This window comes from Schistocerca cancellata, chromosome 1 (genome assembly GCF_023864275.1).
Source record: "Schistocerca cancellata isolate TAMUIC-IGC-003103 chromosome 1, iqSchCanc2.1, whole genome shotgun sequence".
Taxonomy (NCBI): domain Eukaryota; kingdom Metazoa; phylum Arthropoda; class Insecta; order Orthoptera; family Acrididae; genus Schistocerca; species Schistocerca cancellata.
Window position 1 is genome coordinate 572,898,021 of NC_064626.1, and position 16,552 is coordinate 572,914,572.

The window sequence follows — 16,552 nt, forward strand, 5'->3', positions numbered from 1 at the left end:
CGCCTAAAACCGCTCGGCCACACCGGTCGGCTCGCGCAGCAGGACAAGGTGTTTTACCAAACGTATCTTCAAGCCAGTGCGGTGGTAGAATGATTGCCTCAATGTTCACAGTGATTTTGCCTGACAGTTGCAGGTATTTTTTTGATACGAACCTTTCCGTATCTCCCGGCCACTAGGTAAGCGAACCCTCCAGAGCAGCCCTGGTCGAGCGGGCTGCAGCTGACCACGTCCTGCGTCGAGAAGACGTGCTGCTGCGTGTTGTTGGTCTGGATGCGGATGCGCGCCTCCAGCATGCCGGCCGCGGCGAACGCGAAGCAGCTACCGCACTGCAGCTGGTCCCTGCAAACATAAGCGCTCGCGTGACTTTAAGCTCTCGTGACTATTTCATTCTCGTGCATCTCTGCGAAGTTCCTTCTCCAGAATCAATGAAGTCAGCGGACAGTCACATCGACAGCAAGTGCGAGGTCTGACGACATCCCAGCCACACGACTCGTTGTCCTGTCCCAATCTACATGGCGACAAGATGTGACTATAATCCAGTTACTCGCGAGTACACGAGGTGAAGCCGTACCGACAAAATTTGGAAAATTGTTCTGGTATATTTTCTGAACTTTTTGGTATAAGGTGTCTTGTGCTAGCCGATGTTACACAAGCGGATATCATGAAAGGTTCTACAGAGTGGTATTAGAGATTGTCAAACACACGAGGAGTATATATATAAAATATGAAATGGAAAATCCAGGATGGAATGTAACAATATCATGAAAGGGATAGTTTCTACTCGCCATATAACGGAGCTGCTGAGTCGCAGGTGGGCTCAACAAAAAGACTGTCGGAAAAAAATCAGATAACATACTCACGCACAACGACGCAAACGCAACTCACACACAATATGACCACAGTCTCTGACACCCGAAGCCAGTCTGGTTTCAGCTGCCAGAGACTGTGGTCATATTGTGTGTGAGTTGCGTTTGCGTGAATGTGTGTGCGTACGTAGTCTAATTTCTAAGAATGCCTTGCTGGTTGAAAGCTCACTTTGATTTGCGATTAGGAGCAGTTACAATTTCTATATAAGAGCAAACGTAGATGTTCGTGTCTACAAAATCTCTTAATCACCGAAATTTCTTCACAAATTGCTTTGAAATTTTCACACAATGTTGCATTCGAATACTCAGGTGTTCTTACATGGCTCCTGCAACTGCATTTGGTGTATATGTAATATGTATGTGATAAAATTTATACAAACGTAAATGTTAGTTTGTTCAAAGTCGTTACTTCCGAAAGTCATTGGCCGATTACTTTGAAATTTTCACGCAAAGTTCTACTGGAATACGCGTTTGTTTTCATTTATCTGTTTTTTTAAATATATGTAATACATAAATTTATATAAATTTAAGAGTAGGGAAACGTTATAAAATATACAATAGTGAAACATTGTTAGCAAACAGGAAATTTGTGCTTATGGCTTATTGGTTTATGATTAGAATATTACTACAGAATCTGAATTTGCAATAACAATAAACAAGCATCAAGGTCAAGAGAGAGAGAGGGGGGAGAGATGGACAGAGGGGTGGGAGGAAATGGCCATAGAGAATGGGAAGCACCGAATGGACAGAAAGAGAGGCAAGGAGGAGATGGAGAGAGGGGCAGGGGGGAAGATGGACAGAGAAAGCGTGGGCAAAGTGATGGGATGAGAGAAGGAGAGAGAGGGGGCAGGATGAGATGGAGAGAGAGTGGAGGGGGAAGAGAAGGTGGACAGAGAGGGGGGAAGGAGTGATGGACAGAGAAAGGGGGGAGAAGGACCTGGATAAAGAAAGAGAGAGGAGGAGATGCACAGAGACAGGGCAGAGAAGGAGACTGGGACATGTATATAACACCCGTACATGTAAGACACGTGCGCTTTTTCTTTTCTTTCTTTTCCATTTAAGCCGACTGAGCCACAGCAAAGCGTGGTCGGGCACAGCTAGTTGCTGTACAAGCAAGAGCCATGGACACTCACCTTACAGGCGACACGTAGTTGACGCCATCGACGTCCCTCCAGTCCCACTGCTTAGGCAAGTAGGAGGCGCGCTGCCGCTGCTCCGCCGTCACTGGGGCAGGCTCCGGCCACTGGGCCAACCACGTGCTGCAAGCAAACGTCACACACCCTTCTCACTTCCCACTCTCCTCGTACAAACTGTCAATCCTAAGGGCCCGGGTTCGATTTCCGGCTAGGTCGGAGATTTTCTCCGCTCAGGGACTGGGTATTGTGTTGTCCTAATCATCATCATTTCATCCCCATCGACGCGCAAGTCGCCGAAGTGGCGTCAAATCGAAAGACTTGCACCCGGCGAACGGTCTACCCGACGAGAGGCCCTAGTCACATGACTCTCCTTGTAATAGCAACTCTGCAGTGTCACTTTCCTGCCCTAACCAAATTACGCCTATCAAGTTATGAGAGTCTGTACAGAAAGCGACACTGAAAATTAAATCCTGCTTCTTTTGTGTGGTCCGCCTCCGTAACTCAGTGGTCAGCGCGCCTGAGCGAAGGACCTGGGTACTGTCAGGGAGATATAGTTGGTGGAAGGACTGGAAAAGGATGCAAAAAATGTTCAAACATGTGGTGAATTCCTAAGGAACCAAACTGCTGAGGTCATCGGTCCCTACGCACTACTTAAACTAACTTAAGCTAGCTTACGGTAAGGAAAACACACACACCGATGCCCGAGGGAGGACTCGTGTACCTCCGGCGGGAGGGGCCGCGCAATCCGTGACATGGCGTCTCAAAGTGGGCGGCTACTCCGCGTGGCCGAAAAGGATGCACTCAACCTCATCAAGCCAACTGAGGAGCAACTTGATTGAGAAGTAGCGGCTGATGCCATGCCCCTTCATACCGCATCCAAATTACGCCGTTGGAAGAGAATGATACGGTAATTGATCGTTTCCGATTGGTCCATTTGAGCCAAAATGTGGAGCTTTGCTATTTCCCTTTCTTTTCTGTAGTTAATTTACTGCGTGAATCATAAGTAAAGAGAATATGACCGCCATAGTCACACACTGAATGTGCCTTGCTATGTGACGTCTGCTTTTAGTAAAGCAGTCATCAATCTCTTCCCCTATACATTTCCACAAGGCAGCCATCAAATCATCGCCCGCCAACGTTCCTCAATACCTGCTGAATCTTCTGACGTTCTGGAGCCGAGGATCGTCGCGTGCATCAGCTGCGTCCCTTTACCTCTTACAAAATAGTATTTTCTTTAGGCCGGCCGGAGTGGCCGACCGGTTCTGGGCGCTTCAGTCTAGAACCGCGCGACCGCAGGTTTGAATCCTGCCTCGGGCATGGATGTGTGTGATGTCCTTAGGTTAGTTAGGTTTAAGTAGTTCTAAGTTCTAGGGGACTGATGACCACAGCTGTTAAGTCCCATAGTGCTCAGAGCCATTTGAACCATTTTCTTTTGTCTTAAGTCTCACTCTTATTTTGTGATCATGATTATCGGTTTCAGTTCCAAGTGCCATCATAAAGCCATGCCTTGACGTGCAGTCGTCGAGTGTCTTACACTGTCCTCTTCCCTCTTACTTGAAGTGTAGTGTGCAATTGAAGACTGCGCCGCTGTTTCAACGGTTGTATGTTCCCTGCAGTGATTGCTTACCTGACTAGCACCAGACGCAAGCCTTTTCGACCGTTAGAGAAAATACATGACATATCGGAACATATGAAAAATATAACATTTGTCCTTTTTTTACAAAAAAGTGAAATGCAGTGAACTCTACGGGCAAAAGAGAAATGCCAATAAACTGGAAGAATGTAAGAAGTTTTAGCGTGACACCTTTCACCATTTGCTGAAGAGTGCGGCAATTACCAGTGGCGTAGACTGGCGGAAAGCTTGTGTCACAAAAGGCATAGAAGAGGGAAACAGAAGGACTAATATTCACATATATTGTTCTACTGCTACTGCCGGACACTTATCTCATTCTCTACAGCCAATATTACTTCTTAGTCGATGGCTGCATCAGCACATATTAGAAACGTGCATCTACTCTTCAGTACTTCAACACATGAAGAAATGAATGCTCTTACTACAGATCTCTAGCAGTAGACTTGAGGGGAAGCATAATACGGTCCTCTTGTGGAGGACCTGAAGAGATGCATTCTTCTACTACACTCCTCGAGAAGAAGACCTGAGTATAAGCACATTTCTACAAAATTCTCTAGTAGGAGATTTGCATGCTGCTACTACTCTCCTCTAGTAGGAGACCTGAGGAAATACACATCCCTACTACAATCATTTAGTAGAAGATCTGAGGAGATGCAAGTCGTCTAGAAGGAGCCCTCAGTAGATGCACACTCCTACTACAGTACTCTAATAGGAGAACTAAGGAATGCATATTCATACACTAGTCCTCAAGGAGGAAACCTGATGCATAGCCCTATTATAATCCCATAGAAGAAGAACTGTGTAGATGCACTTAAGTCCACTAGTAGCTGATCTGTGGAATTCACCCTCCTGTTATGGCTCACTAGTCAGAGAGACGTGTAAAGATGCACACTTTTTCTATAGTCCTATAGGAGACTTGAGCAGATGCATACGTACTAAAGTCCTCTAATAGGAAGCTTGTGGAGATGCATGCTCCTACTATTGTCCACAAGTATGACACTTGAGCAGATCCACACTTCTACAACAGTCCTCTGGTAGGCACCTGGGGAGATGCACTCCTCCATTACAGACCTCTGTATGAGGTCTGAGAAGATGCACACTCCTGCTACAGTCCTCTATTGGGAGACATAATGAGGTGTACACTCCTACTATAGACCTTAAGTAGGTGACCTGAGAAAATACACAGACCACTAGTAGGACAACTGGAGATACACACTCCTACCACAGTCCCCTACTAGAGGACCTGAGGGACGCACACTAGTGCTACTAGTCTCTAGTAGGAGACCTGGGGAGATGCATGCTCCTAGTATAGGGGAAAGCCTGGTGAGATGCACACTTCTATTACAGTCCTCTAGTAGGAGGCATGTGGAGATGCACACTTCTACTACAATGTGGAGGAGATGTACACTTTTACTATAGTCCTCTAGTAGGACACCTGAGGATGCGTATGTTCCTACTATAGTTCTTTAGCAGGAGACCTGATGAGATGTAAGCTGCTGCTAAAATCCTCCTTGTCGATGCCTGAGGAGATTCATGCTCCTACTATGTTCCTTAAGTAGGAGACCAGAGGAGAAGCAAACTCCTACTATGGTCCTCTATTGGGAGATCTGAGAAGGTACCTACTCATAATGTCCTCTAGTAAGAGATGTGACAAGGTGCATGCCCTTGCTACAGTTCTCCAAACCGGGTTCCCGGGTTCGATTCCCGGCGGGGTCAGGGATTTTCTCTGCCTCGTGATGACTGGGTGTTGTGTGATGTCCTTAGGTTAGTTAGATTTAAGTAGTTCTAAGTTCTAGGGGACTGATGACCATAGATGTTAAGTCCCATAGTGTTCTGAGCCATTTGAACCATTTCTGAGTTCTCCAATAGGAGGCCTGAGAAGGTGCTCCCTCCTGCTATGGATGTCTAGTGGGAGGACTTAGGATATGCGCACTACCACAATAGTCCTCTAGTAAGAGATCTGAGGGGATCAATGCTCCCACTACACTCCTCTGGTAGGGCATTTGGGGAGATGCACACTCATATTACACTCCTGTAGTAGGAGAACTGACGAGACGCAAGCCCCCACTACAGTCATCTAGTAGCAGAGCTGGGGAGATATACCAGTACTATCCTTCTAAATTCCTGTAACAGGAAACCTCAGGATATGTTCACTCCTACTTCAGTCGTCTAGTACAGAACCTGGGCAGCTGCACACTGCCACTGCAGTCCTGAAGCAGGAGATCTGAGGAGATGCACACTCCTATTCTAGTCCTCTTGTAGGAGACCTGGGAGGTATACATTCCTACTACAGTCCCCTAGTAAAAAAACTGAATCGATGCTTGCTCCTACTACAGTTCTATAGTAGAAGATCTGAGGAGATTCACACTCCTGTTTTATGCATATAAGTGGAGACGTGAGGAGATACACACTTCTACAGTAGGCCTCTAATGGGAGATCTGAGGCAATGCATGTCCTACAACAGTCATGTAGTAGGACACCTGGGGAGATTCGCTGTTTTTCTACAGTCCTCGAGCAGCTCACCTGAGGAGATGTCCACTCCTACTACATACTGGCTCAGCAACCAGCTATGAAGTAATATGGGCTGCTTAGGAAGACATTAGTGTGGAGACTGGTTTATCCATAACACAATATATTTGCGCGAGCACTGACTGTTTACCTCTCTAGCTAATGTAGTTTGCTCAAGAATGCTCTACGGCAAAAACGTGCCAAATGTGACCGTAGAAGAAAGAAAACTAAATAATCAAACAAGAGTTCACACACAGGAAATCAGTGATCTCTATTTTGTCTGTCGCTGCTGATATTTTGATCATTTTAGGATGTTGACACGCATCTTTATACAGTGACGGTCCTTCGTTGGCTCTTATGGATCTGAGACACCAACCAGCCAGTTCCCAACTGGTTAACGGATGTGCTGATGTCGTCGAGTGGACAACGCAACGTACCACATCCACCAGCCACTGTGTCTAACGAAGCTAGGAGAGTTCCTGTATTCATTAGCCGTCCTGGAACAATTATTGTCCAATAAATCTTCACCTTAGGCCAAATATGATGAGTCATAATGATCAATTGATTCATTTCCTGCTACAACTGTAAACAGAAATTAATAATGCATTTCTTTGACGCACCCTGTTCCCTACTAGACGCTTTAGCTTCGTGATAGTTGTTCCCAATTCTACAACATTTAACTGCTGGTGGAAGGAAGAAATATTAGCGCTCAGGTCCCGTCGAAGTCACAAGAGACGGAGCACAAGCTCAAAAAGTTTCAAGGTTGTGGAAGGAAATCAATCGTCCCCTTGCAATGGAATCTTCCCGGCATTTGCGTGGAGCGATTTAGAGAAATCACGGAAAACCTAAATCTGTATGGCAAGACGCGCATTACAACCGTCGTTCTCCCGAATGCGTGTTCAGTGTGCTAACCTCTGCGCTTCACCCTTTGCTTCAGTGGGCAGCAGTTAACAATCTTTAAAATGTCTTATAGCACATGAAGATCACAATAAGCTACAAACAGAAGTCATTTTTCCGATGTCCTATAATAAGAAAGAACGAATCAACTAAATTTAACAAGATCAAATTACGTGAAAAAATTCCTGCTGAAGCCGGGAGAAAAGAATGGCAGTATTTCAAAACCGATGCATATTACAGTGGTTTAAACCGGGCATAAGAGTTGCTCTTTTCCATGATCCGTTAATATTCCTTTTAAAATCTCAAACTTTTGTTGCGAGATTGTATACTCTATCAGTGTCTCTATGTGTATTTCTGCAGTTCTCATACGCTCGCAATCTACAATGAGATGTATTTTCGTGCAAATTGTGCTGGTAGCTGCAAATGAGGACAATGCTGTGTCGTGCCCAATAAAATGTTAATGTGCACTTGCCCAAGTTGACTACAAAAGTGTCTAAAGGTGTATACGCTGTGCACATATACAGGATGCTTCTAAAAGGTTGGTCCGATTTCACAAGAGTAATTATTCTTTATGAATTAAAATGGAAACTTACAGAAAACTTTGAAAGCTGGATGATCGTCGGGAGTAACAGCAATAATACAGGAAGTTCCTTTAATTCCAGTCTGTGTAAAAAAATGCTGCAAGATTATCGATTTCAACCTGTAGTCACCGTCTTCAAATCATTTTATAACATATCCTAACATGCCACTCTGTCTTTGTTACATTACGAAATATTTTAAACAGTTCTGAAGATTGTCACTACAGACCAAAATCGACAATTCGACTACAACATTCGTGACCACAGACTAGAATTAAACAAACGATTTCAAAATTTTAATTTACGGATCGAAATTAAAAATGTACATTGCCGCCAGTTGTTCACGGTGAGCCGGCCGGAGTGGCCGTGAGGTTCTAGACGCTACAGTCTGGAACCGAGCGACCGCTACGGTCGCAGGTTCAAATCCTGCCTCGGGCATGGATGTGTGTGATGTCCTTAGGTTAGTTAGGTTTAATTAGTTCTAAGTTATAGGCGACTGATGACCTCAGAAGTTAAGTCGGATAGTGCTCAGAGCCATTTTTGTTCACGGTGCAGAAACGGTGTTGGACAAAAATATGGTAACAGCGCTGTGGGAAAGCCGTTGACGTTCAAAACAGCTTTCGGTCGCCTTGGAATGGACAAATACGGCTCTTGAATGGTCCCTAAGGGAAATTTACGCCATTATTCCTGCAAAATAGTGGCAAGTTCGGGCAACGATGATGGAGGTGGAGAGCGATCATGCACCCTTCTCGCCGAAGTAATATTGACATCTCTACAAAATAACACTGACATTGGTGACTGTTGCGGCCAGCGGAGATGCGACAATTCATCCTGTATGACGCGAACTGTATGAAGAGGAGGCCTGTCGTCTTGAAACGCGGCACCAGCGCTGGGGAACAAATATCGTACCATGGAATGGAACTCATCAGCCAAAATGGTCACATAGTCCTTGATCACTGATAAGTGGTTTTGGAATTCCAGTTCGCCTTCAAATTCCCTGTTTATGCAGCTTCCTTCGTGTTCTTTTGGTGCTGACACGGTTCGTGAGTGCGGCATTCAGTTCAGCAGTGACTTCTACAGCTGTCATCGCCTTATTTTTCGCCACGATATTCTTCAATGACCGTCTATCACGATCATTCAACACACACTTTCGTCCAGGCTGTGACTCAGCGGATGACGTTTATCCGTCTTCCCTGTATGTTGTATAAATCTTCGATAAGGCGCTACCTCAAACACCAAACACTTTGGTTACGGAAGCACACACCCACGATAAGAGCGCCAACAACTGCCCTCGTTCGAATACACTTAGCTCGACATAGTGAACTCTCAATCACACAGAACACTGTTCTGACCACTACGGATACTTACAACGTATTGAGGGCATTGCACAGCTACCGTTCGTGGTCAAATAGGACAGTGCAACCTGCAGGCTATCACATACTTTTACTTACGGTCGACAATGCATTTCTCGTTGTGTTTCCATATTTTTGTCTAACCCCTATCGCTAGCTCTTGCGTCCGCTCTTTATTAAGCAAACCCAGTCGAGATGGCAATAACACAAGAGACGCTTCAACAAGTGCTATTCAGTCGGGCGTCTGATCTCACCGTGTGGGGTTTTCTGACAGACTCCCCTCCCAATAACGGCGTGAAATTTGACTTCGCGTTGGACAGCAGTGAACGCAATAACTCCAGATACAGTCGCAAAACTATGAAACGTGTTCGAGTACCGTTTGTATATCCGCTGTGGGTCCCATGGTGAGCATATTGAACATTTGTGAAAGTTAAATGAAAATTTTTTATCCTAAAAGTAACTGCAAAAAGAACTACAAACTAGTATGTCCATACATATAAACAATAACCCCTCTATAAACGGATGGCTCTCTTGACAATAAAAGATATTTTAGTCGCATTCTTGAAGTTAAAATTTACATCAAGTTTTTATGTTTTTCCATGCAGAACATGTAGTTACGTGAAATCGGGTGAATGGCTTTGGTCTATCCTGTATTAAGAAACGAGTTGCTGTATGTATATTAAAAGACTGCTTCTATTTAAAGTTCTGTACCAAACCAGCTGCACTGAACCAGCTGAATCTGAGTGAAAGCCTGAAATACACCTTGTCATATATGAAGTGTAAGTCTAAAAAGTTACTTCTTGTACTGTTTTTCCAAGTAATTTAATCTAAAACTACAGAGATCAACTCTCATTATCTTGGATAAAATAACATTAACATACCTTTGCCAAAATTACCGAGAAGAACGATTTCTGCAATCATTGCTCGTATTCTCCATGCTTTGTTACTTAAAAGAGGCATATGACACGGACTAACAATAAACTTGATCATAGAGATAGCTTGCATGACAGCGAGATGAGCTAAAGTTGATCGAATCGACTATTCGGACCGAAGACCGTTGGTCTCGTGCGCAAACCAGTCAGGGTGTGGCTTCTACAAGATGCCCCGAAACTGTTCTGGAGAATGTATTACCGCTTTTTCTTCCGTTCTTTACTAACAAGCAACGTCCTGACAGATTACGGATGTGTGCTTGACAGGACGCCCAAGCCAGGTCCCTGACTTTCTTGCTGATGAGCTACACAGTCACTCACATATATCTTCAAAGCTTCTACACTGCCAACAAATCTTCGCAGCCTCTGATACTTCACGGAAATCATTTACACGGTTGACAGACAGATAGCGTAGGTGACGGTCTCTCCTCTAGATTAAGATGGCGTTGCACCGTCATGAAGGACATAAAGCCACTTAAATACCGGACCTATGATGAACAACAAGCCAACAGGTGCGAAAACTGGAAAACGGGAGTACGACATGTTGATAGCAACGAATTTCTGGGCCATTCCTACCGTTTACAAAAATTGTATCAAATTACTGTGTACAGTAACGTATATTGAATAATTTACTGTCTGCTTTGATGAGAGACGCTGTTGAACCTAAAACATTCTAATTAAAACGAAATGTGCTATAATGAAAAGTATTTATAAATATTTAATTTCTGCAGCAGGATAGAAGCCACGGTTTTTAAAATGTTGATGGTGAAATATATCAGGCAATATATTTCAAGATTCCCTCTTTGTCTCACACACTAAATTTGGAAACATGCCAACTACAAAGAGTACGTGATGTGATACAAGGACGCGGGGCAAATGATCTTCGTTCATCTACACTGTGAAAGTATGAATCTGGTTTAAGAGCAATATGCCTAGTTATTCAGTAGAAACCTAAAGCGCGGCGTTAATACCGCCACAAAATACGCAAGGCACTCTTAGCAGGCAAGTCCTGGAAGCAACTCAATATTCGACACACAAGAACTGAAGAACTGTGTTTTTTAAGCCTTTTGGCCATAGTCATTAAACCACCATTTTAATGAATTCCTCATTTTATGCCTTGTGATCATCGATACTTACGTTATTTTCTTTTATTTCTTTGTGAATTCTGCAGTAAACAAAAAGGACGTACAATCTCTTTTTCCTGTACTTAGATTTTTATCTGCAGTTGTTTGCTTTTCGGAATTTCTCATTTCACTCACCTCTTGCCGCCAGCCATGTTAATGAGCTCCTCATTGGTCAGTCCCAGGTATTCCTCGTAGACTTTCGCTTTCCACAGCTTCTGTGCACTGTTTATCTCATTTACCAGACGCGTCTGCTCTACGAAGCTGACTTCCTGCTCCATCTGCAACAAAATATCACAGTACAAGTGCACCTTACCGTACCGATTATAAGTTCTTAGAAGCGTTGCAGTGAAACTAATATGGTCACAATGCTATTCTAGAACTTTCTTGTGGCGATTCGTTGTAATAACGTTCTTGCATGCTCACGTAATTGTACAATCAACACATCACAATTAACTGAGGAGAACAATTGCTTACATTGAAGACTTTTTTCCGCCGTCTGCTACTACCACGAAATACAAATAACATTTGTAAAATATTTTAAGAGAGTGGTGCCACACAGCTCGTATATCGTGACTTTATCAAATATTTGTAAACGTTAGAAATGCAGTTTCTCCCGGGTAGCTTGTACTGCATTATAATCTGGCCATAGGTGATGAGTCAGACTGCCAAGTCCCACATACGGCGGAACCCGCTACCAGCCGATAGTTGCCAATGCATGTGTTAGGGGTTGGCCCTCAGAAATGCAAGACCATCTTCTGCCGTGTCCCCGGCCTAAGAATGTCCGCTTTTCCACTTCTCTAAAGCCCCAGCGTCCTCTTCCTCGTCTCCATCCAGATTATCCATAAAATTCTATCTTCCTTTCTGCTCCGCACAAAAAGCGTGCAAAAGAACACGAGTACTCCACCAATCAGACGGATACATTAAATATTGGCCATTTAGGTATTTGTTTAAAACAGAGGACTATTTTTCCACCTAGCAAATGTGTTAGAAGTTGCCCAATGAACCACCTTCCTGTGCATACAATTCTGAGAAAACTGAGCTCCAAACTTCCACTTCTTAGGCCTTTTTAGGTCACCCAATGGGCAGTTTTGTCACATCTCAAATATCTAGAAAACGGTGTCCTGATCTACCATTTACAAATTTTCTTTTTACGTCACCTAGTGAGCTATATTTTTGCCTTGCAAGAGAGAAGTTCTCACTCCACGTGGAATGCCGTCTGTCTGTCGCTCTTCCACCCCCACAGGGGAAGAAGCAAAATCTTTCAACAATAAAAAGCCGCCGGGCTTCCCATGAGAAAGCAGAGATGAACATCTCCTTACCAGTCAGGCACCCACGGAAAATAATAACATTCCAGCAACCTGTTCTTTGAGCAGAGAGACCGATCTATAAAAATAATTTATTCGGCACTGGCTGAGTGTCCAACACAGTTCATCATACTTGTTGTTTCTAAGCAGAATCCGGGACCGCACCGTGCCTGCCCACAAACTGTAGTGTTGACCACTCGCAGCCTGACGACGCCGAACAAGGCAGTACAGGGCCTCACGAACGCCCACCTAACTGTCAGCGTCTAGGTCACTGTCGCTCTCCGAGCAGCCTAGTCCTCCTTAGAAGCCGGCTGTTGTCCCTAGGGAGACCTGGGTCGTAGTCGCTAGCGACCCCTCGTTCCCATCCAGGACTCCATCAGATTTATACGGCACAACAAGTATAGGACACAGAGTTAACTACAGAAAAGAGGGAAATTAGGACATGCGCTATCTGCTCAGTCTTCACAATCACAGATATACCCGTATTATCACCATCAAATATGCATAAATCGATAGAAACACGATACAGATTACACTAAAGTGAATCATCAGCAATAACATATGAAGCGTATCATACCAACATTTACTGACGCGTTTCAATACACGTTCTGATATCTAAAAAGATAAGTGAATCACAGGATCTTGTTGCTTCCATAGCGCTGGTAACTGGAAACTTCGAATGTGAAACATTTTATTGCGGGAAACAAAGGCTACTTTACTACAAATTTTCTTCAACTCAGCTGTCATTACTATTTTAATTTATTTGCATATGATACTGAAGCAACAACGCCTGACGATGAAGCCGCAGGTGCTTTTAAGTCGACTACAAAAAAAAAACAATTAACGCACTTGAGTGGAAGAAAAGTAGTGAGAGAAGTCTCTGTTCTCTACAACAAAGAGAACCTTAGGAGGTGAGGTGAGTTCTTGGCTGCATCAGACGAGAAAAGACTGGTGATGTGCTCATATGTATCTGATCATTTAGGGTGAGGAGAAGGTTCTGAGTCCAGTGTTTATAGACCTCAAGTGGTTTGCTACAGTCCCTGGCTTTTCCCTTTGTAACACGTCGGACCTTCCCAGGAGCGCCGTGTGGCAGGACACGCGTGTCGGAAGCCACAGAAGACTGCAAACAAGTAACGAGTCAACTAGGGATTAACAAGCAACCAACCAGGTAACACATTCAGGGCCCTTTGGTAATGAACAACCCACTAGTGCGTCTATAATTACCTTATTAATTTTATTTACAAATGGTTCAAATGGCTCTGAGCACTATGGGACTCAACATCTGACGTCATCAGTCCCCTAGAACTTAGAACTACTTAAACCTAACTAAACTAAGGACATCACACACATCCATGCCCAAGGCTGGATTCGAACCTGCGACCGTAGCGGTCGCGTAGTTCCAGACTGAAGCGTCTAGAACCGCTCGGCCACACCGGCCGGCAATTTTATTTACGGGTCCTTGAAAATTCAGTCGCGTCTTAAACAGTTAACGAAATTTCCGAAAGGAAAGAAACAGCATGGTAATAACCTGTAACATACTGAGGAACCTAAATCTGGAAACAGGTTTCGGCTGCCATCATTTCGAGACGAGCTGAAATTTACTCAAAATGACGCAACAGTTAAAAAGTACTCAAGTTTTAAGCTGTTATTTTTCTTCGTCATGGTGGTGTCGAGACACAGTGACAACAACCTTTCCGATTGCTGAAACTAAGTCAGACTAGGAAACCTATCTTGGGAAAACGACGTGTTCAGCCCCTACGTCCCAGCACGGAGGCGCTGGCCCCTACCCTCCCACGAGGTTGGCAACAACTCTAGTTTCTGAATTCAGAACATTACAGTGTGCGGGGGCAGCGAAGCCATAAAAGGTCTGGTTGTCGCCACGTCCTACCCATTCGGTTTCCGCTTCGAGACGGACCAGCTTCATCACCAGCACGGACGCGTCTTGCTACAGTCATTTACCGCCTTGCAGTTAGTGGCCGTATAACTGTTCATCATCCTGAACAGGGAACAGCAATGTTGCGCGAATACGCTACCCGTTTCGTCCGCTCGGCGAGTGCAAGTTTCTCGCGCTAAGAGCACAAACCAACGGTGCCCGCCGTGTGGTAAGATTGACCTGAACATCCCCCGTTGTCCTTTGACCTACTCTCTTCGTTCAGTACTCACTGGCTTGATCATACGTATGCGTATCTATCCATGATTTTAATACATGTTCTGTTTGTCTTTTACCATTGTGCAACGTCAGTGAAGGCTGCTCTGGACTAAATATTACATTTTGCTTGATTCTGATTTCAGAATTTATTAATATTTTTGCTACTCCTTGTTTTTTTCTTGTTAGACTTCTACATATGCATCTACCGTACGGTGCGTGGCAGAGGGTACCCCGTACCACTACTAGTAATTTCTTTTCCTGTTCCAAAAAACAAGCCGGCTGATGTGGCCGAGCGGTTCGAGGCGCTTCAGTCAGGAGCAGCGCGACCGCTACGGTCGCAGGTTCGAATCCTGCCTCGGTTATGGTTGTGTGTGATGTCCTTAGATTAGCTAGGTTTAAGTAGTTCTAAGTTCCAGGGGACTGATGACCTCAGATGTTAAGTCCCATAGTGCTCAGAGCCATTTGACCATTTTGGAACCAAAAAAGAACAAGGGAAAAACGACTATCTATATGGCTCCGTATGAGGTCTAATTTCTCGTATCTTATCTTCGTGAAATGAATGTTGGAGGTCCGCATCTCGTGGTCGTGCGGTAGCGTTCTCGCTTCCCACGCCCGGGTTCCCGTCCCGAGTTCGATTCCCGACGGGGTCAGGGATTTTCTCTGCCTCGTGATGGCTGGGTGTTGTGTGCTGTCCTTAGGTTAGTTAGGTTTAAGTAGTTCTAAGTTCTAGGGGACTGATGACCGTAGCAGTTAAGTCCCATAGTGCTCAGAGCCATTTGAACCAATGTTGGAGGCAACAGAATCGTTCTTGAGCCGCGCGGAGTGGCCGCTCGGTTCGAGGCGTCATGTCACAGATTGCACGGCCCCTCCCGCCGGAGGTTTGAGTTCTCCCTCGGGCATGAGTGTGTGTGTTGATCTTAGCATAAATTAGTGTAAGTAGTGTGCAAGTCTAGGGACCGATGACCTCAGCAGTTTGGTCCCTTAGGAATTCACACACAATCGTTCTGTAGTCAGCTTCAAATGTCGGTTCTCTAAATTTTTTCAATAGTTTTCCACGATAAGAACGTTGCCTTCCTACCAGGGATTCCAATTTGTGTTCCCAAAGCTTCGCCGTAACACTTGCATGACGTTAGAACCTACCGGTAACAAATCTAGCAGCCCGCCACTGAAATGCTGCAATGTCTCCCTTTAATCCGAGCTAGTACGGACCCCAAACACTCAAGCAGTATTCAATAATACGTCGCACTAGCGTCCTATACACGGTCTCTTTTCCAGATGAACCACACTTTCCTAAAATTCACTCAGTAAACCGAAATCGATCATTCTCCTCGCCTACTACAGTCGTTATACGCTCCTTCCATTTCACATCGCTTTGCAACGTTAAGCCCAGATATTTAAACTATTTGACTCTGTCAAGCAGTACACTGCTAATGTTGTATCCGAACATTACGAGTTTGTTTTACCTATTCATCCGCATTAACTTAAATTTTTCTACTTTGAGAACTAGCTGCCATTATCATACCAACTATAAATTTTGTCTAAATCATTTTGTATCCTCCTACAGTCACTCAGCTACGACACCTTCCCGTACACCACAGCGTCATCAGCAAACAATCGCAGATTTCTACCCACCCTGTCCGCCAGATCATTATGTGTATAGAAAATAATAGCGGTCCTATCACATTTCTCTGGGACACTCTTGACAACCCCCTTGTCTCTAATTAAACATTCACCGTCGCGGGTAAGATACTGGGTTCTATTAGTTAAGAAGTCTTCGAGTCATTCACATATCTGGGAACCCATTCCATACGCTAGTATCTTCCTTAATAGACTGCCATGTGGCACCGTGTTAAATGCTTTTCGGAAATCTAGAAATATAGACTCTGCATGTTGTCCATCATTCATAGTCCGCAGCATATCATGAGCAAAAAGGGAAAACTAAGCTGCGACATCTACCCAACTTTCACAGTATCCAGCAAATCATAGCTCCCTTACAAGTAAGAGCATTGCCTTACACGGTCAAATCAATCAATCGATCATGTAATCAATTTAAGAACCAGGAGACCGGGTGACATAT

The 16,552-nt window shown here is 44.5% G+C and overlaps 1 protein-coding gene across 1 annotated transcript in view; it reads right to left on the reverse strand.

The window, feature by feature from the left end:
- Positions 1 to 16,552, reverse strand: part of LOC126161856 (dipeptidyl peptidase 1-like) — a 45,676-nt gene that overhangs the window by 17,081 nt on the left and 12,043 nt on the right. The window contains exons 5-7 of the mRNA XM_049917971.1: positions 11,158 to 11,300; positions 2,000 to 2,125; positions 153 to 339 (exon numbers count right to left, since the gene is read on the reverse strand). Of these exons, the coding sequence (XP_049773928.1) occupies positions 153 to 339; positions 2,000 to 2,125; positions 11,158 to 11,300 (456 nt within the window). The remainder of the gene's footprint in view (positions 1 to 152; positions 340 to 1,999; positions 2,126 to 11,157; positions 11,301 to 16,552) is intronic.